General features: G+C 50.8%; 1 protein-coding gene across 14 annotated transcripts in view; it reads left to right on the top strand.

Moving 5' to 3' along the window:
* Window positions 1-15974: 15974 nt before the first annotated feature.
* PPP1R12B (protein phosphatase 1 regulatory subunit 12B) overlaps window positions 15975-20335 on the top strand; it is a 158292-nt gene continuing 153931 nt past the window's right edge. For 9 of the 14 annotated variants that reach the window (XM_065594991.1, XM_065594994.1, XM_065594993.1 and 6 more), the window contains exon 1: window positions 15980-16359. In XM_065594991.1, coding sequence (XP_065451063.1) covers window positions 16081-16359 — 279 coding nt within the window. In that variant the 5' untranslated portion in view covers window positions 15980-16080. Of the gene's footprint in view, window positions 16360-20335 lie in introns of all 14 variants that reach the window. The other 5 variants (XM_065594998.1, XM_065594997.1, XR_010600986.1 and 2 more) reach the window with 4 other exon arrangements.

Raw genomic sequence — 20335 nt, 5'->3', positions numbered from 1 at the left:
AGCATGGGCTAAACGATCTCCCCCACCAGGCAGCAGCGGCAGAAAACAGTTCTAACCAATTACAATACTGACTGCTCCCTGGATCGCGCTTAGCGGGGGGCATGCAGCAGATACTGCTGGGCTTAATTCCATTTGCAGTTGAGTTTGCCATTCACCTTCTGAGAACATCTACACTGCAGCTGGAGATGTAATTCCCAGGGTGGGCGGACCTACATGCACTCGCTGGAATTAAGTTACCATGCTGATAATAATAGCGTGGCCATGGGGGGAGCTTAGGCTAGCTGTCCAAGTACCTTCCTTCCACTTCTGACTGGGTTACACTTGGGCGGTTAGCCCCTCCTGCTACATGACAACAACTGTGCATATTTCTCTATCAGCGTTATAGAGGGCGAATAATTTATGAGTTTACCCTGCATAAGCTTTATGCAGGGTAAAACGGATTTATTTGGGTTTAGACCCCATTGGGAGTTGGGCATCTGAGTGCTAAAGACAAGCACACTTCTGTGAGCTGCTTTCAGGTAAACCTGCAGCTTTGGGGCAAGTAATTCAGACCCTGGGTCTTTGTTGGAGCAGACAGGAGTGTCTGGCTCAGCAACACAGGGCGCTGGAGTCCTGAGCTGGCATGGAAAACAGGAGCAGAGGTAGTCTTGGCACATCAGGTGGCAGCTCCCAGGGGGTTTCTGTGATTCAACCCATCACAGGTCCCTCCCATGACCCCGGTGGGGAAGGACAGGCTCTAAAGCCCCGGCGAGGCCAAAACTAGTCTGGGCTGGGGCATCCCAGGGCTGGGCAGTCACACATTGGCTGGCTTGTGACTCGCCTGCCCATTGTGACATGCCCCCTGCTGGCTGCCAAAGCCTCATCCCCTCACTGCCAGGCTTGGCTCTGGCAGAGCGAGAGCTGGCACGTGCCGCTGAGAAAGCTGATCCAGCCGTTTCAGCTCCGCCACTGGTAGCAGAAAGTGGGTGGCCCATATACACGCTGGCTTCTGTCCACTCCTGACTCCAGGTAGGAGAATCTTCTATTGCCCGCCTCTGCTTTTCCATTGCATCGCCAGCCACACCGAGCCTTCCCCGGGCTCCTGGCTGGGCGGCGCACATCTACCAAGTGCCCCGGTGCCGGCTGTCTAGCCTGGTGCCAGTGAGGAAGTGGGCAGCGGCATGCGCACAGGAGGGAGTCTGCGATGGCCAGACAGAAGGGGTCACACCAGTCCAGCCCGGAGGGGACGGAGACAGGGAGGAGGGTTTGGCGGGGCTGGTGGCAGGGCACGGGAAGGCGACACAGGCTGGTAGATGAGGCATTGGGCTGGGATTCAGGAGAGCGGTGTTCAGTTCCCAGCTCTGCTGTAAGTCTTCTGTGTGAGATCAGGTGAGTCCCTGTCGCTCTGGGCCTCAGCAAACTAGGGAGAGCAGGTCCCTGCTCCATGCGGGGGGTTGAGAGGCTAAATACAACAACACCCGCGTGCTCAGCCACTGCCATGATGGGGCCAGGTAAGGGTCCAGACAGGGAGGTAGCTGGTGGCCAACATGGGCCATGTGGGGGTGATTAAAGGCAAATGGGAAGAAGCATGAGAGGTGTGTGTCATGGAGTCCTCGGACAATGCTCTGGAGCTGCTCCCTATGAAGCCAGTCAGGACTCTGGTGAAGTCTCCTCTCTGTGAGCAGACTGTCTTCTGGGCCAGAAGCTCAAAGGGCTTCCACCTTCCTGGGTCTGACCTTGGAGCATTCAGCATCCTCTGCCCCTCCTTGCATTTCCCACAGCGAGTCCGCCCAGGTGGGGTCCTGGAGAAGCCAGAGGGTCCTGCACCCCCACTTCGCAGTCAGACGTGACTCTTAGCCAGCCAGTAAACAGAGGTTTATTAGATGATAGAAACATGGTCTAAAACAGCTTGTAGGTACAGAGAACAGGACCTCTCAGCTGGGTCCATTTTGGGGGGCAGTGAGCCAGACACCCACATCTGCACTTCACTCCTCGTCCCCAGCCAGCTCCAAACTGAAACTCTCCAGCCCCTTCTCTCTGGCCTTTGTCTCTTTCCTGGGCCAGAAGGTCACCTGATCTCTTTGTTCTCCAACACCTTTAGCTATCCCCTTGAAGGGGGGAAGGGCCCGGCCATTAGTTGCCAGGAGACAGAGTGTTGGCCATTTATGCACACTGGCCTTTATCCCCACACCTAGAGACTTAAGAAATGCATAGGGGAAACTGAGGCACCCCTACAGTGTTCAGAGGAAACATTAAGAACAGTCCCACTTCGTCACAGTGAGGGAGTTGGAGAGTCTGTGGGAAGCCCCCTCTCTTGTGAAATCAACCACCTCCACACGATGCGGGCTGCTCCAGATCGGGGGAAGGGGCCAGCTGTGAATTTGGAGCCAGATCCTGGTTTGGATCTGAATCCACCGGCGCTGCGGAGCGTTCAGCTGTGGGGAGCTAGCTCCCGCCCGTGCCAGATCACAAAGTGCCACTTCAGTGAGCCGCCTGCCAGGCTCTGGCAGCGCCCTGTGTGGAGCTGCAGCTGGGCCCTCCAGAGCCGAGCTGCTGCTCCTCCTCTCTGCTGGCCAGCCAGCCACAACTCCTCAGCACCTGCCCGCTCAGCCCCACCTCAGTGCTCCTGCCTCCCCAATCTCCTCCCTGGCGCTGCACCTCGCCCCCTGCACCTGGCATGTCAATACCCAGCGGGGCCGGGAGCCAAGCGCCCTGGGAGCCAGTTCCAGGTGGCACCCCGGAAGGAACCCATCGCAATACTGATCTAACTTAATTCAATAACAATTAATTTATGCTAAATTGAGATAATCGTGATGTAAATAGAATTAAGAGAGTCTGCATTGTGATTTGAAGTAGTTTAATTAAATCAGTTTTAAATTAATTGAAAGTTAAACTGGTGCAATTTTGAATCTAGACAGAAACTTGGAATACCCTAGAAATTGCTCTAACTTATGGTAGCTCGTTATCCCCATGAGCCAATACACCAACTGAGATGCTTAACCCATCCTCTCTTGCTCCTGACACACTCCATACACTGGCAGGGGGCAGTTGATGCAGGACCTGGCTATGCCAGATTTATACAAGCTGAGAGTTGCCCCCGCCCCCTGGGAATCCTCTAAGGCCAGGTTCCACTCATTTGAATCAAATTTCTCAAAGAAGTTGGGTTGGAAAGAGAAAATCTGGCTCTTTGTACCAGAGCAGGTTGAAAAATCTGATTTATTTTCTGCAAAAAAAAATTCAAAGGAAATGAACATTGTTTCTTTTAACATTTTCACTGAATTTTTCAGGATTTCAGAAAAACACATAAGCCCCCAAACTGAAAGTATTTTGTCAAACAACAACAAAAAATTGGTTTTCAGGCTTTTGGGGGTTTCTCACCAAAACCTGAAAAACTTTGACAAAAATGGAAACTGTCTCATAAAAATGTCATTTTTTTAAAAAGCCGATGTGACGAAGTGGGGGGTTTTCTTGTTTTCTGTGGAGTTTTCAATGGTTTGCATGTGGCGGGGGTGGGACTCAGTTTCCCTGGGTGTTGATGGTTTAACAAGGTGAGGGGAGAGGGAGTGTGTTTTGCAGAGGACCGGAGAGAGGGCTTGGGGACCCAGCCGATGGCCGGGAGGGTGGACACCCCAGCGACTGGTGACCTGACGACCCGGAGGCCCAGCTGAGGAGACACAGCCGGTTCTGGCCTGTGGGTGGACAATGGGCTGCAGAGTGAGGACCCAGTGACCTAACCAGCCGGTTCCAGCCAGAGGACAGAAGCGAGGAGAGGAGGCCCCGGTTTACGACCCTGTTTACCTGGAGAGAAGACAATGGACAGAGGCGGGGCCTGGGGCCGGTGATCTCAGATGCCCACCTGGGAGCAGGGGGGCTCTGGGCTGGAGAGGGGGAGTGGGCAGAGCCCACCTGGATGCAGAGAGACTGGGATGTGCTGGGCTGAGGGAGGCCAGGCCTGAGGCTCTGAGAGTTTCCTGTGCTGTGTTCAACTCTCAATAAATCCTCCTGTTTTATGCTGGCTGAGAGTCACTCCGGTCTAGAGAACAGGGTTGCATCAACCCCTTCTGGGGTGGAGGCCCCGGGGGTCCAGAGCGAGTGGACTCCCTGAGGGGGCCCACGGCAGAGACAGACGTGCTAAGGCTCAGATAGGTGCGGCTCCAGGAGGTGGAGGGGCCTGACCCCGAGAGAGAGTGGACTCCCGAGAAGGGCTGTCGCACTGAAAGGGGCACCCCCCACGGACCACACGGGGCCAAGAGTGGGCACGATCTGTGAGTCCGTGACAACGTGGTGTCAAAAGTGAGATATGTTGTGGATGCACCCTGTAGACGTTGGCTGCGGGCGCAGGCGCTTTGCAGTGAGTGGCTGCCAGCAATAGAACGAGGGTATTGAACGGAACCAGCCTGGAAATGGCCTATAACCAGCTCCGTAAGAGCGACCTGGCACATCTCTGCAGGGAGAGGGGGCTGAGCGTGGGGAGGCTCACTAAGGAGCGGCTGATTGCTCAGCTTGTAGAGAATGACCCGTCTGAGGCGCAGGCTCCAGACCCCAGGGGGACTCCTGGGGTGCCCGGAGAGCAGGGGAGTAGCCGTGGGGGCAGTCTGTGTAGCGACCGGGAGTGGGTCAGTCCTGACTCCCCAGTCAGTACAGGGAGACCCCAGTCAGGTTCCTCCCTAGAGGAGCTGCGGAGATTGGAGCTGCAGCTGAAAGCAAAGGAGCTGGAGCTAGAGGATTGGAGGCTGGTGGACACAGAGAGAGAACGAGCGGACCTTGTAGAACAGCAGAAGCACGAGTTGGAGATGGACAACAGGCGGGCCAAGAGGGCCTGCCGCGGGGTAAGTGGGGAAGGGCCCTGAGACGCCAGTGGTGTGAGGAATCTAGACACCAAACTGCTGCCCCAGTTCGAGGGGGGGGGGGGGATATTGATGCCTACCTCACAGCCTTTGAGAAGGCTTGTGAACTGAACCAGATTGACCCCGCAGACAGGCTTCGCTGTCTGACCCCCCTGCTGGGTCCCAAAGCCATACAGGCGTTCAGCCAAATGTATGGTGTTGATACCGGGGACTATGACCTGTTCAAACAGGCTTTGCAGCTGAAGTTTGAACTGACCTCCGAGGCATACAGGAAACGATTCCGGGGTGTGCGCAAGACCCCAGGTGTCTCTTACAAGGAGGTCACCAACTTGCTGGGGGAATATCTCCGCAAGTGGGGGAAGGGCGCACGGGCCACTACCGCAAAGGATGTGTATAACCTGGTGGGCTTGGAGCAGCTGTATGACATCTGCCCTCCGGACTTTAAGATGTGGCTAGTGGACCGGAAGCCCAAAGATCTGCGCAGTGCAGGGGCACTGGCAGATGAGTTCGTGGACAGTAGATTGGGGGCAGGGGGGAGACCCACATCAGGGACTCATAAGGGGAGTCACCCTGAGCCCTCTCAAAGGTGGGACTCCAGGAAGCCCAACTCAGGGGTGCCCAGGACTGCTGGGGCGGGGCGACCCCCCTCGTGGAACGTGAGGGACATGAGATGTAATTACTGTGGCCAAAAGGGGCACAAGGTGGCACAGTGCCTGAAGATGAAGGAAATGGCAGCCAAGCAGAACCCGCGGGGTGTTAACTGGGTGGAAGCCCACCGAGAGGGGGCACCGCCGGGCCCAGGGGCTGCAGTCAAGAGGGCTGTGCCAGGGGGAGGGGACCGCCAGGCCAGGCCAGCAGGGGAAGGCAGGGCCCCAAGTCCAGAGCACCCGTACCCAATCCGCCGGGTGAGCGTGGGACAGGCCCCAGGGGACAAGTGCCACATCATCCCCATTGAGGTGGGGGGAAGACGCGTCCAGGGGTTCTAGGACACGGGTGCAGAGGTGACGCTGGCGCAGTCCGAGGTGGTGGACCCAGACCAGCTAGTGCCCGATGCCTACCTGACCCTGAGGGGAGTGTTTGGGCCCCCCGTCAAGGTGCCTGTAGCGAGGATACACCTGAAATGGGGGGCTAAGGAGGGACCCAAAGAGGTCGGGGTGCATGACCACCTGCCTACCGAGGTGCTAATGGGTAATGACTTGGAGAACTGGCCGGATGGCACTCATAGCGCCCTGGTCCTTACCCGGAGCCAGAGCCAGCGAGGGGCGCGGGACCTCCCGAGGGGGGGGTCTGAAACACCAAGGGTAGGGCTTGACAGGGCTGGGCCGGAGCCTCCGTCCCAGGGTGGGGAAACTGAGGCGCCACCAGCCAGGGCTGTATCCTCAGACCCAGCAGCTGAATTCCAAACGGAGCTGCAGGTGGATCCCTCCCTGGAGAAACTGAGGGCCCTGGCTAGCCACGACAGTGCAGGGTCCGAGGGGGAGGACCGCCAGAAGCAATTCCTGTGGGAGAGGGGATTCCTGTACCGGGAATGAATCTTGGAAAGTTGGGAGGCAGCTGGTGGTTCCCCAGAGGTACTGCCACAAACTGTTGTTCTTGACTCACGATATCCCCCTTTCGGGGCATCAGGCGCACCAGACAGAGGCTGCTGCAGAACTTTTACTGGCCTGGGGTCTTTGATGCGGTCCAACAGTATTGCAGGACCTGTGACTCCTGCCAGAGGGTGGGAAGGGCCCGGGATAAGTGTAAAGCCCTGCTGAGACCTTTGCTTATCATAGAGGAGCCTTTCCAGAAGGTGGCCGGGGACATAGTGGGGCCCCTCAGCAGGGTGACCCGGTCAGGGAAGAAACACATCCTGGTGGTGGTAGATTTTGCTACGCGCTACCCCGAGGCGGTGGCCTTGTCCTCTATCGAGGCAGACACCGTGGCAGACGCACTGCTGACCATCTTCAGCGGAGTGGGGTTCCCCAAGGAGGTCCTCACAGACCAGGGGTCTAACTTCATGTCAACCCTGCTCCAGTGCTTGTGGGAGAAGTGTGGGGTCCGACACACCTGGGCCTCAGCCTACCACCCTCAGTCCAATGGGCTAGTGGAGAGGTTCAATGGGACCCTAAAGAGGATGCTGAAAACCTTTATGGACCAGCACCCGCAGGACTGGGACAAGGATTTACCCCACCTGCTGTTCGCATATAAGGAAATGCCCCAGGAATCCACAGGGTTCTCCCCGTTCAAGTTGCTCTACGGAAGGAGGGTGAGGGGGCCCCTGGACTTGATGAGGGCCGAGTGGGAGGGAAAGGCCTCTCCCGATGGGGAATCAGTGGTAGAGTATGTACTGACTTTCAGGGAAAAGCTTGTGGAGCTCATGGGCTTGGCTAGGGGGAACCTAGCAAGGGCCCAGAGGAAGCAGAAGGTCTGGTACAACCGCTCAGCACGTGCCCGCTCATATGCTACCGGGGACCAGGTGATGCTCCTCATCCCCGTGAGGAAGAACAAGCTGCAAGTGGCCTGGGATGGCCCCTTCATGGTCATCAGACAGGTAAACGAGGTGAACTATGTGGTGGAACTGTCCAACCGGGCTCACAGCCACCGGGTGTATCATGTCAACATGATGAAGCCGTACTGGGACAGGGAGAAGTTGGTGCTGACTGTGTGTGGGCAGTGGGAGGAGAAAGGAGAGGACCCCCTGGTGGGACTCCTCCCTGAGGCTGGAGCTAACCCCTCGCTAGAATCAATTCCCCTCTCAGACCAGCTAACCCCCGCCCAGCAGGCAGAGATCAGAGAGGTGCTGCAGTCATATCAGCAGCTGTTCTCCAGCCGGCCTGGGCTCACTAACCTGGCTCTCCATTGGGTGGAGATGGGAACCAACCCTCCCATCAGGTGTTGGTCCCCAAGAAGGATGGGTTGATCCGGTTCTGTGTGGACTGTCGGAAGCTCAGTGCCATTACCGTGTCCGATGCCTACCCTATGCCTAGGACCGATGAGATCCTAGACAAGTTGGGGGGTGCCCGATACCTCACTACCATGGATCTTACCAAAGGCTACTGGCAGGTGCCTTTGGACCCGGAGGCCAGGGCGAAGTCCGCCTTCACCACTCCAATAGGGCTCTTTGAGTTCTTGGTCCTGCCTTTCGGCCTCAAGGGGGCACCTGCCACCTTCCAGTGCCTGGTGGATCAGTTACTAAGGGGGATGGAGGGCTTTGCTCTAGTGTACATTGACGATATCTGTGTCTTTAGCCAGACCTGGGAGGAACATGTTTCCCAGGTGAAGAGGGTGCTGGGTTGCCTGAAAAGTGCAAGGTGGGGATGGCAGAGGTTTTATTCCTGGGCCACAAGGTTGGGGGTGGCCACCTGAAGCCGGAGCCGGCCAAAGTGGAAGCAATCAAGGCCTGGCCCGCCCCCCAGACTAAGAAGCAGGTCCAGGCTTTCGTTAGGATGGCGGGGTACTACCGGAGGGTTGTGCCCCACTTTAGCTCCCTGGCAGCACCCCTCAGGGAGCTGTGTCGAAAGGGAAAGCCGGACAAGGTGGTCTGGACCGAGCAGTGCCAGAGGGCTCTCTGTGCGCTGAAGGGGGCACTTATCCAGGGCCCGGTGCCGGTAAACCCGGATTTTAACAAACCCTTCCTGGTGTTCACAGACGCCTCGGACACAGGGCTGGGGGCGGTACTGATGCAAACTGATACTAAGGGGGAGAGACACCCCATTGTGTATCTGAGCAAGAAGCTGCTGCCCCGCGAGCAGCACTATGCAGCCATAGAGAAGGAATGCCTGGCCCTGCTGTGGGTCCTTAAAAAACTGCAGCCATAGCTATTTGGGTGGCGCTTCACCGGGTACACCGACCATTCGCCCCTGATGTGGCTGCACCAAATGAAAGGGGCTAATGCCAAGCTGCTAAGGTGGGCCCTGCTCCTCCAAGGTTATGACATGGAGGTGGCCCATGTGCGGGGGAGGGCCAATGTTGCTTTATCACGGGGCGGGGACCCTGAACTTCCCCAGGTCACTGGCTAAGTGACCCTGCTCCGTTCAGCCTCGAAGGGGGGAGAGATGTGACGAAGTGGGGGGTTCTCTTGTTTTCTGTGGAGTTTTCAATGGTTTGTATGCGGAGGGGGTGGGACTCAGTTTCCCTGGGTGTTACTGGTTTAATGAGGTGAGGGGAGAGGGAGTGTGTTTTGCAGAGGACTGGAGAGAGGACTTGGGGACCCAGCCGATGGCTGGGAGGATGGACACCCCAGCAACCAGTGACCTGGCAACCTGGTGACCTGGAGGCCCAGCTGAGGAGACACAGCCGGTTCTGGCCAGTGGGCGGACAATAGGCTGCAGAGTGAGGACCCAGTGACCTAACCAGCCGGTTCCAGCCAGAGGACAGAAGCAGGAGAGGAGGCCCCCGTTTACGACCCTGTTTACCTGAAGAGAAGACAATGGACAGAGGCGGGCCCTGGGGCCGGTGATCTCAGATGCCCAGCTGGGAACAGGAGGGCTCTGGGCTGGAGAGGGGGCGCAGGCAGAGCCCACCTGGGTGCAGAGAGACTGGGATGTGCTGGGCTGAGGGAGGGGCCTGAGGCCCTGAGAGTTTCCTGTGCTGTGTTCAACTCTCAATAAATCCTCCTGTTTTATGCTGGCTGAGAGTCACTCTGGTCTAGAGAACAGAGTTGCATCAACCCCTTCGGGGGTGGAGGCCCCGGGGGTCCAGAGCGAGTGGACTCCCTGAGGGGGCCCACGGCAGAGACAGACGTGCTAAGGCTCAGATAGGTGCGGCTCCAGGAGGTGGAGGGGCCTGACCCCGAGAGAGAGTGGACCCCCGAGAAGGGCTGTCGCACTGAAAGGGGCACCCCCCACGGACCGCACGGGGCCAAGAGTGGGCACGATCTGTGAGTCTGTGACAGTCACTTTGTGGGAAAAATGTGTTAATGACCAAATGTTTAACCATCTCTACTTTATATGCTCAGGACACAATGTGACACACCTGGGATCAGGGGGATCTGAACTGTTCGGCATGGAAAGGGCTGATGGAATCACAGGAGGGATGTGTACATATAAGTGCAAAATTAAACATTCCCACTGTTGATTATTTATACAATTTGGACTTTGCTCTTGGCAGATATTGAGTTTAACAGTAACTTTCAGTTTTGGGGTGAAATTCACCTTTAGCTAGAGGTCTAGGCATCACTTAAACACACTTTAGTCTAATTTGCTACATGTTCTTATAACGCACAGATCACCATAGTATTAATTACACCCACAGGGTCTAATGTAGTCTGTGTTCTCTAGAGCTCTACGCTGGGTGCCAATCTGTACCCTTTGATATGATTTAAAGTGAATTTAGTAATGCTGTATTACACCACCGTGGGTTCGGCTCTGGTGGCTAGTTTCAAGCTTAACAGAGTGAAAGTCACCTCTGCTACTTGCTTCTGATTTAGAATCTCTAGGAACACAAAGACCAAGGATAATGACCACACAGACATTCACAAGTACAAGGTCTAGACTGTTTTCCAAGTTTTATTAAAGTTACAGTTAAAGTTATGATTACCTAAGCATATAGAAATTCTATACACACCTATGCACAAGTTACATATATAGCCATACTCACATCCTTAATGATATTCTTAAGGTCTGATGGCTGCCTTGCCAACTGATCATCAGTAGAGGGATGGTTCCTCCTGGAGTTTCCCATAGGGAGCTCAATTTTCCTAATCTGGGCACCCTCTTTTTAAAGTGTGATTCTGATTATACATTATTAGGATTTACACACATAGTGAACCCTGTGGTTAGGGCATGTGTTAGAAAAATGTGACTAACACCACTACTGTTACTGTTAATTTTTTGGCATATCACCCATTAGTACATCTTTTCCCGTAATCTTGTGGCATAGGGTCATTCTTTGGTCACTTACTTATGTCAAGCATTTCTTAAGCCTAGCATTGCTAAGCTAAAAGCATTCCAGCCCTACTTACTTAGATACCTAATACAAAATTATCCCTCCTAACTACTGATCAGTCTTGTACTTTTATAATCCTACAACGTAACTCTATTGAACATACAATGATTATATATGACGTAACATGTTAGTTAATCATAATATCACATAATAAATTAACAATAAACTAAAATCATTGGCTACAAGACTTAGAAGCTAGCTTGGAGACTGTCAAAAATGATATTAATATACAAGTATCACTTTTCACAGCAGCAGACTTACTAGCTAGCAAGTCTTAAAAAAAAAGCAACCAAAAAAGCAAAAGAAACAACAACAACAAAAAAGACAAGAACATGCAAACACCTTATTTGTGTTTCTATTCTGTTTAGGTCCAGTAAAGAATAGACACAACTGTCCATTATTTTTATTATTGAGTCTGAAAAAAAAAAACCCCTATATAAATAAATTCCAATGATTTGGATGTGTATATGTGCATATTTATTTGTTTTCCCTAAAGTTAATTAAGTATTTTAGGAAAAATGATCAGAGCAACCACCAGCAAGAGTTGGTGGCTGCACTCTGAGGACACCAAAAAATTTGTTGTGAGAACCACTGGACTAGCTGATCACAATGGCCCCTTTTGGGCTTGGAATCTATCACTTTCCAGGCTGGGCAGCTCCCTGTCTACACTGTGAATTCCCCAGAAAACTCAGACTGCCTAAGCAGGTCCGCTTTACTTTTTTCCTCAAAGCACAGTGTCAAAGGTTGGGTCCAGAGGTGCGAAGTTGCCTTCACCTTTTCCCAAATATTTCCTACGAATCCCACTTAAATTTGTTTGTCTAGGACATTGTTTCAAAGAGTCCTTTGACGCTCATAACATTTCCTAGGGTAAACGTTTAGCCATGTTTCCTCCCTAGAGATGTTCTATACAATCCCACAATTTTACATACACATTTGCATTTTTAATATAATGAACTCCTAAGATACTGAATGTTAATTCAATAAGGTTTAACTTCATTCAATAAGGTTGGACCAGGATATTTAAGGAAATTGCCATATCTGTCACACTGACAGCCAAAGTCCTTTTTGAAAACACAATTACTGCAGAATTATAGAGATTTTTGCAAACAGAGATAAGAAAACAACTAAGAGGCAACAGATGTGGGAACCACTGACAACCAGGAGAGTGAATTTTAATAAAACAAGATTTAAAACCATGGTCTCTCTCCTATATCAAAGTCACCCCGCGAAAGGCCTGAAACTGGAAACACTTAACACGAAGCATAATGTTTATTACCATGAGTAGTTAGCTCCATTGTTCAACAAGAGTTTGATCCTTCACAATAGACTGAAATAAATGGGCCTACCCCTATGTTTAAAGTTAAGGATGTGCTTAAGTGTTTTGCTGGATCAGGCCAGAACGCTAAGCATCTGGTAGGCTCACACCCCCATAGGCTCTGCAAAGTGATTGTTGGTCAAATAGATATGTAACAGGGAAGTTAAATGCCAATTCTGGCCACCAGAGGGAGCTCATAATGTACAAAACAGTAGAACCTCAGAGTTACAAACACCTTCCGAATGGAGGTTCTTCCGAACTCTAAAATGTTCATAACTCTGAACAAAACATTATGGTTGTTCTTTCAAAAGTTTACAACTGAACATCGACTTAATACAGCTTTGAAACTTTACTGTGCAGAAGAAAAAATGCTGCTTTTAACCATCTTAATTTAAATGAAACAAGCACAGAAACAGTTTCCTTACCTTGTCAAATCTTTTTTTTTTAAACTTTCCCTTTTTTTAAGTAGTTTACGTTTAACATGGTACTATATTTCAATTTTAAGTAATTTCTCTTGCTTCTTTTTTAGTGTTAGTTATCCATGAAATAAAAAAGCCAACATAAAGGCCCACCAATTTAAAAGTCCATTCAAATAGCACTAAAAAAATGCTGCCGCAAAACGTACCGACACTAGTCTTTATAATGACAATTAAAAAAAAAAAAAGTATCCAAACTTAACTTTCCTGTTTAACTTTACAGCATAAACTATGTAGACTTGAAAAAATCTTTAATGGTACTTTGCTTGAGGTTGCTAACAAGCTTTTTTGCTGCCAAGGTGCGTAGCTTGTGAAGCATCATTAGGTTAATCGGTGTGGCTTCAGGCTGTTGTTCAAGCCATTGAAGACAGGCAGTGAAGCACTCTTCTGCTTGCATGTGTGGGATCTTCTTGGCATTCTCCCCCTCCTTGTCACTGTCACTGTCCGGTTGTGCTGTTTCTCGTACCAATTCAATTATCTCATGGTCGCTAAGAATAGGGTGCCCGTTCTCATGTTTATCTGCGTTTAGCCATTCCTCCTGTTCCTCCGTGGTGATATCCAAAAGCTGTCGCTCTTCAGAAAAATCTAGTTGATTTATTTCCATCTGCTCATTGTTTTCCAAATTATCTGGTTCAGTGTTATCAATACACCGCCAAAGTGTATTCCATGAGCGTCTCAAAGACTCAGAGCTAATCTCACTCCAGGATTCGGCACACATGTAGACAGCATCTTTGATTGTCAGCTGTTTACAAAAATCTGTGTAAGATTCAAATTGCATTGATCCCAGTAATAATCGCTGTAAGAGGTTTCGCTTGTATCGACATTTCATGTTTTCCAGAATGCTTCGGTCCATTGGCTGAATGAGGCTGGTGACATTTCGTGGCAAAAACAAACAACGAATGCTTCCATCTTCTGTCAATAGATTTTCAATGGCAGGATGAGATGGAGCATTGTCCATCAGTAGCACAGCTCGGATAGGTAACGATTTTGAGGTAAGGTAGTCTTTCACAAGTGGAACAAAGTGTTTAAAAAACCAGTCGGAGAAAATGCCTTTATCCATCCAAGCACAGCGCTGGCTGTAGTAATGGACAGGTAGAGCTGACATAGTGACGTTTGCAAAGCAGCAAGGTTTCGCCTTTTTATGAATGAACACCAATGGGAGACGGAAATCCCCGCTTGCGTTAGCAGTAGCCATCAGCGTGACCCGATCTTTACTGGATTTGAAATTCTTTGCCTGTTTTTCTGAATTGTCTGCCAGAGTCTTGTTTGGAAGCAGGCGCCAATACAAGCCCGTCTCGTCGCAGTTAAACACTTGGTCCCGGGTAAGTTCGTGCTGTTCAATAAATGATTTGAAAATGTTTTTAAATACACCTGCAGCATTCCAGTCACTTGTTAGAAACTCTTCTTGCATCCTCAACTGCCGTATTCCATGCCGATTTTTGAACCGACAAAGCCACCCTGTGCTTGCTTTAAAATGGTTCTCACCTTTGTCTGGATACATTTCTCGGTAGAGTAACTTTGCCTTCTCGGTAACCATGACACCACTTATAGGAGTGCCTTTTGATCTCTCTTGTGCAAACCACAGATGCATTGCCTTATCAAAAGCATCATCAGCAGCTTTGCGTACAATACACCTGGTTTTTACTGTTCCGTTGTCTTTGGCTTCTTTTGCAAATTGCTTTATTTTTTCCTGGCTTTTCCGAATATCGGTGATGGTTGATTTCCCGATACCATATTCTACTGCTATGTTGCTGAGGCTAACACCACTGTCGAGTTTTTTTAATATTTCTAGTTTTGTGTCAATTGAAAGTGTGACACGTTTGCGCTTCCTACTGCTTGCCATTTTGTTTAGTCACACAGTATTTGCTTTTCCACCCCCTCTGGTGCTGCCTGATTGCGTAATTCCGGTTCCAAATGAGGTGTGTGGACCAGTTGACAAGTTAGTTTGTAACTCTGGTGTTCGTGTCGGCGAGGTTCTATTGTATATGTAACAGAAACATACTGAAACTATTGAATAAAATGTAGTCACAGACTCCTAATGGAAAACTGAAAAATATTCTGTTTTGAAACAATTCAGCTCTGATCGAATATGTTCTGTTTTCTTTTTTTCCGTCTCTACTTGTTGTTGTTGTTCATGAAAATAGGAACTTTGTTACTTAAAAATTAATCTGCTGCTCCTTCTTTCTCAGTTTGTAACCTTAAAAATATTCCCACTACAAACAGATGTGATGTATCAAAGGGAGTGTACTGAATTCGGAATAAGGTGCATGAGTGGGTTAATTTCTAAACAATGAAGTTCCTCCTTTCAATCAAATGTTCCTACTGATCAAACAGAAGACAAAAAGAAAGAACATGTTATATTAAGTTATTACAATTCATTATTGAGTAATTAAAAACTGGATCATGATGCACACTTATGAGGAGGCAGAGGAAGTTTGTATGTGTGCTTATCTTTAAGCATGTGAATATATCCATTGGTTTCAATGGGACCACTCATGTAAAGTTAGGCAAGCATTTGCAGTTCGGCATCAACACTTCCGGCCTTTTGAATGCTTTAGGCCCTAATCCCACAAATTTCAGTGGGCCCAGTAATGTGCTTAAAGTGCCATCTGTGTGGACGTGTTTGCAGGCTCAAGGCCTAACTGTGCAGCCTTAACAGATGGTTTTTTTACATACATTTTAAAATCTATTTCTTTGAATCGCACTTAGAAAATCCACAATTGGGGACTGTTTCGACAAGACACCCCCAGGAGGCAAAATACGATGCCATGGTGTAACAGACGCCTAGGGCTGCTAACGTTGTAGTGCAAAAATATGGGGCAGTTTTCTTAGCACCCCTGCCCTACCCCTCCTCCAGATATTATCACTGTCATCATCATTAGTAGCAATAATACGCAGTACTCACCTGCATTTACAGGGTATTTCTTGCTGCTTTTTGCAGCACTCAGCAACTCCTGATCTTGCTGTACAGAGATGCAGAAACAAGGGACAACCCTTGGCACGAGGGGCTGTTAGCCAGCCTAAAGCCCCATGTTTGGAACAGCCTCAACTTTGCACGCCTGGGACCTGGCTTTCCCCACGCCCAACGCTGGGGAAAGTGATTGACTGTATATCCCCTGCTGGGCTGTGGGTCATGAAATTACTGCGGGGGGGGGAACTGGATTCAACAGGGGCTGCAGAGGAAGACGGAAGCGATGCGGCTGCCCAGCCCGCAAGAAAGGGAAAGTGCTTCCAGTTCCGGAGGCTGCAGTCTCGCTGCTCTTTCCGCTTGGAAGTCTGGGAGTTGTAGTCCGAAGGGGGGTGTGCGCGACCGGGCGGAAAGGACAGGCGCGGCTCCTGGGCGCGGAGGAGTCTGGGAGTTGTAGTCCGCGCAGGGCCGGCGTCGGAGGGCCTGGGGGAACTACGTGGCCCATGGTGCTTCCGGGCGGTGGCGCCTGCGCGGTGCGGCCGAGGAGTAGTAAACATGGCGCCGGGGGCGCTGCGCTCTCCTCCGGGGTGAAGCTCGCTGCGGTCCCTGCTCCTCAGTGCGGCGGCGATGTCGGAGCCGGGGCACCTGGGGGTGAAGCGGGCCGAGTCGGCGCGGCTGCGGCGGGCCGAGCAGCTGCGGCGCTGGAAGGGCTCGCTGACCGAGCTGGAGCCGGTGGGCGCCCGGGGCCGGCACCGTGGCGGGGGGGCCCCCCGCGTCCGCTTCGAAGAGGGCGCCGTGTTCCTGGCCGCCTGCTCCAGCGGGGACGCCGAGGAGGTGAAGCGCCTGCTGGCCCGCGGCGCCCGCATCAACACGGCCAACGTGGACGGGCTGACAGCGCTGCACCAGGTACAGGGACCGGACCCCCTCCCCGCGCCCGGTCCTGATCCCCCCCCCGGCCCGGACACCGGTCCGGACTGCCCCCAGGGACCGGACCCCCTCCCCGCGCCCCGTCCTGGCACCCCCCCCCCCGGCCCGGACACCGGTCCGGACTGCCCCCAGGGACCGGACCCCCTCCCCGCGCCCCGTCCTGGCACCCCCCGGCCCGGACACCGGTCCGGACTGCCCCCAGGGACCGGACCCCCTCCCCGTGCCCGGTCCTGGCACCCCCCCGGCCCGGACACCGGTCCGGACTGCCCCCAGGGACCGGACCCCCTCCCCGCGCCCGATCCTGGCACCCCCCCGGCCCGGACACCGGTCCGGACTGCCCCCAGGGACTGGACCCCCTCCCCGCGCCCGATTCGGACTGCCCCCTGGGACTGGACCCCCGTGCCCGGTTCTGACGCCCCCCCGGCCCGGACTGCCCCTTGAGACTGGACCCCCCCGCGCCCAATCCCCATGAAACTGACATTCTGGCAACGGACCTCCATCTCCCCGGGAGAACCTCTCTCCAAGACCCCCATGGGACTGACACTAGCGAGACCTTCTCTCCCTGGGCTGTCACTCCCCCGGGGCTGGGACCCCTCGGATCTCTCCCAGGACTGGCACCTCCAGGGGGCCTTCCCTCTGCACCCTCACCCCCTGAATGATTCTCCCTCTGTGATTGGAACCCCTAGGGGACTTTTCTCTCCCAGACTGCTCTGGACTTACCCCATGGGGCCACCCCACACTGATCTCCCAACCCATCCCCAGGGCTGTCACCTCCTTCCCCGGTAGGTGGTCTGTTCCACTCCCCAGGGGCCAGGACTTCTTGGGCTTGATGCCCACTTTCGTGTGGCTGACTCCTGGGGGACAGGCTGGTTATGCCCTGGGCATTACCAGGTGATGGTGTCTGAGAGGTAACTTCCCCGACAAGGGCAGAGTAATTGCTATCTCCCAATCTCACAGACAGGTACTTGGCTCTTCACAGCCCTATGTCAAGTACCAGCTGTGGAGGTGGGAGGTAGTAAGGGTCAAGGGGTGCTGTCCCATCACCTTCCTGGCTGGGGTGGTGGACACCTTCACCAGGTCGTATTCCTGGTAGCTCTTCTCCAGGTAATTGTATCTAAGGACCTCTCATCCCCTGAAACAAAATCTGCCCCATCAACTTCCCGTGTTAAGTAATCTTTGCTGCGCTGCACAATGTAATAACCTTCCTCCAGCCTATTGCCCAGACTAAGATAATCCTCTCCTTCTCTTCCCCCCACCTGGCCCCTTTCAGTCCCACTCTGGAATAACTACTGATCACTGCCCAGCGCTATGTACAAAGAATCCTCCTCGCTCATCAAATTTCATTCTCCCCCAATGTAATGTTCTCCTTGCAGCAGGTTACACCCCTACCATGCCACTATTCACTCTCCATGCCTTAGGCTACATTGCCTTCCCTCCCCCAATAACAGCCACATGGGTTTTCTTTCCACCAGTAACAAATAATACTCCCTTCCTGAGAACCCAGGCGGAGAACAACATAAGACTGTAGAGACTTGGCTCAGTGCACTGTCTTTTCCTCTTGGGGGGGTGGGGGGGGAATCACTGAGGAGAAAGAAAACAAAGCTTTCAAATATCTTGTCAGTTTCTTGCAGGAGAGGGCAAGATCAGATTGGCCATTGTTACGGGCAATGCCTATATCTGGGTCTTAAGATGTTTACGAACAAAGTGAAATAAACAAGGCTTTGGTGTGAGAGAGGTCCATTTTGCATATATGTCTCTGTCAGTACCTACAGAAGGGACCCTATAGCATCTAGTGCAATAACATACATCTGCTCTGGCTATTTTAAAAATCAGGCAGTTTGATTATTGTAAAATCTCACAAGGAAATAGAGCAGCTAAATGAGCCAGATAGAGTGCTGGGCTGGCTGTCCAATCTTACAGCAGAGAGAGAAATTGACAACTCTGATTTCTTGAAACTTTATATGTAGAAACTGTTTCAGCTCTAGGACTGTGTTTTTCATGTCTAGAAATAACTACTGTACTTGGAAAACTTGGGGGTTGCCATTTTTGCAAGGTCAAAATGGGCTCTTGTCTGCCTCCTCGTATCTACCATGTGGGAGTTGCCCTGATACTTTTGACTTCCAAAATTTTTTTTTCTTGGCAACCTTTGCAGAGACCACAAGGTGCCAAAGTCTCAGATAAGCAACATGGATTCTATTAATATAAATCCAGATGTACTGCAAACTACGCAAAAGTAACCTTAGAGGCTAGCCTTAAAATGTCAAAATCTTGGAAATTCAGAATCAAGCCCAATTCGTCCCTTAGCTTACGTTGTGCCTATGTAATGCAACGTGTTACATGATATAGTGTATTAATGTCAGATCTGTGGTACCCTGGTACAACAGTGAGGCAGCTATATGTTTAAAATGACTGGCAAGGAGCTTAGCAGAGCATCTGAAATTACAGCTGGTTGCTTTTGTCAGTGAAGTCAGGTTTATTTTAAATTGTATTTAAAAGTTCTTGTTTCTTGCACTGGCTGAGACCTTGTAGACTAACTATCACTGCGTTAGATTTTTGTGGTCAAGTGATAAGACTTTGAAATTATGGTTTTATAAAGAATATGCTGACTATGGTGGCACAAAAAAGCAACAATAGTTGAGTCGTGTAGTAGCTCCTGTCTTGGTTTGGTTAGTATTGTGAACTGAAATACTTGGGACACCTAGCAACTCTGTTCAAGGAATGTGACCGTTTCTGATCTGGATGTAGGCTGTGGTCTGTGTTCATATTTCCTCATGACCAAAGGTGACGTGCTTTGACATATCCTTATTAGCCCGTCTCCTCCTCTGGGCCAGTTTGATTGCTTGAGTGTACAGGTATTAAAGGAGTTTTTTAGCTATGGTATTGTGGAAAACACCAATTGACACTGTAGTGAAAATCCATAATTCACATTTTTCTGATATAGTTTTATTTAATAAGTTGTACCTCATAAGCTATATAACATTTGTACTTCTACTTTAATTATCTTGGTGGTAATAATGGATAATCCCATGGACTCTAGCAACAACCGTTATGTAAGTAGTTATTGAAGAGTTTAGGGTGTAAAAAGTATTTGATAGAGGAAAATTGAATTAGTGGTGGATGTAGCATGGTAGAGTTGGAAGGAGAGGTTCTCTTGGAGTCCAAGATGGAATTGTTGCCACAGTTCGAGGAAATTATTATATCACCTTGCTGACGCTTGCAATACAGACCTCCAGAAAAAGCTTGTAATTAAGCATATCGCTACTTGTGGTTTGAACATTGGTCTGCTAAACCCAGGGTTGTGAGTTTAATTCTTGAGGGGGCCATTTAGGGATCTGGGGATTGGTCCTGCTTTGAGCAGGGGGTTACCTCCTGAGGTCCCTTCCAACCCTGATATTCTATGTGTTGTCCGAGTTTTCAGATATTGATGATAAATTCTTTCTACCATGAGATCAGATTTATTGAATGAGGGACCAGCGATCAGCAGACAGCACCCAAACTTCAATTTGTATATGGAAAGGATTCTATCTTAGTGACTAACAAAGTGTTGGATAACACAGTGAAGAATAACATTTAGAGCTTGATATTGTAAACTGTTAACTTATCCATAAGAATAGTTCTTAGATATGTGAGTAGTCAAAGTGAAACAAATGAGACAACACAAGTGTGAGGCTTAATTGTATGAGTAAAGATTTGCAGGAAGGGAGGTGATATTTTGATTGCTAATAAACTTTGCGCTAGCTTCCCCCTCCCGCGTTAGAGTGTTGCCGTTTTTCACTGTGATGCCAGACTAAACGTTCTTGTATATATTATAAATTCATGGAACGCTGTTTATATATGATAAAGTTGATGCTGACTGATGTAAACCATGTTGCACCTGACAGATTTATATCAAATGATAATGCATGTGTAACCTTAAATATATCTGAAAATCTGAGTGATGGTGTTTTGGTATTGA

Source organism: Chrysemys picta, chromosome 4, assembly GCF_011386835.1.
Source record: "Chrysemys picta bellii isolate R12L10 chromosome 4, ASM1138683v2, whole genome shotgun sequence".
Classification (NCBI taxonomy): Eukaryota; Metazoa; Chordata; order Testudines; family Emydidae; genus Chrysemys; species Chrysemys picta.
This window is presented reverse-complemented; position numbering and strand designations above follow the sequence as displayed.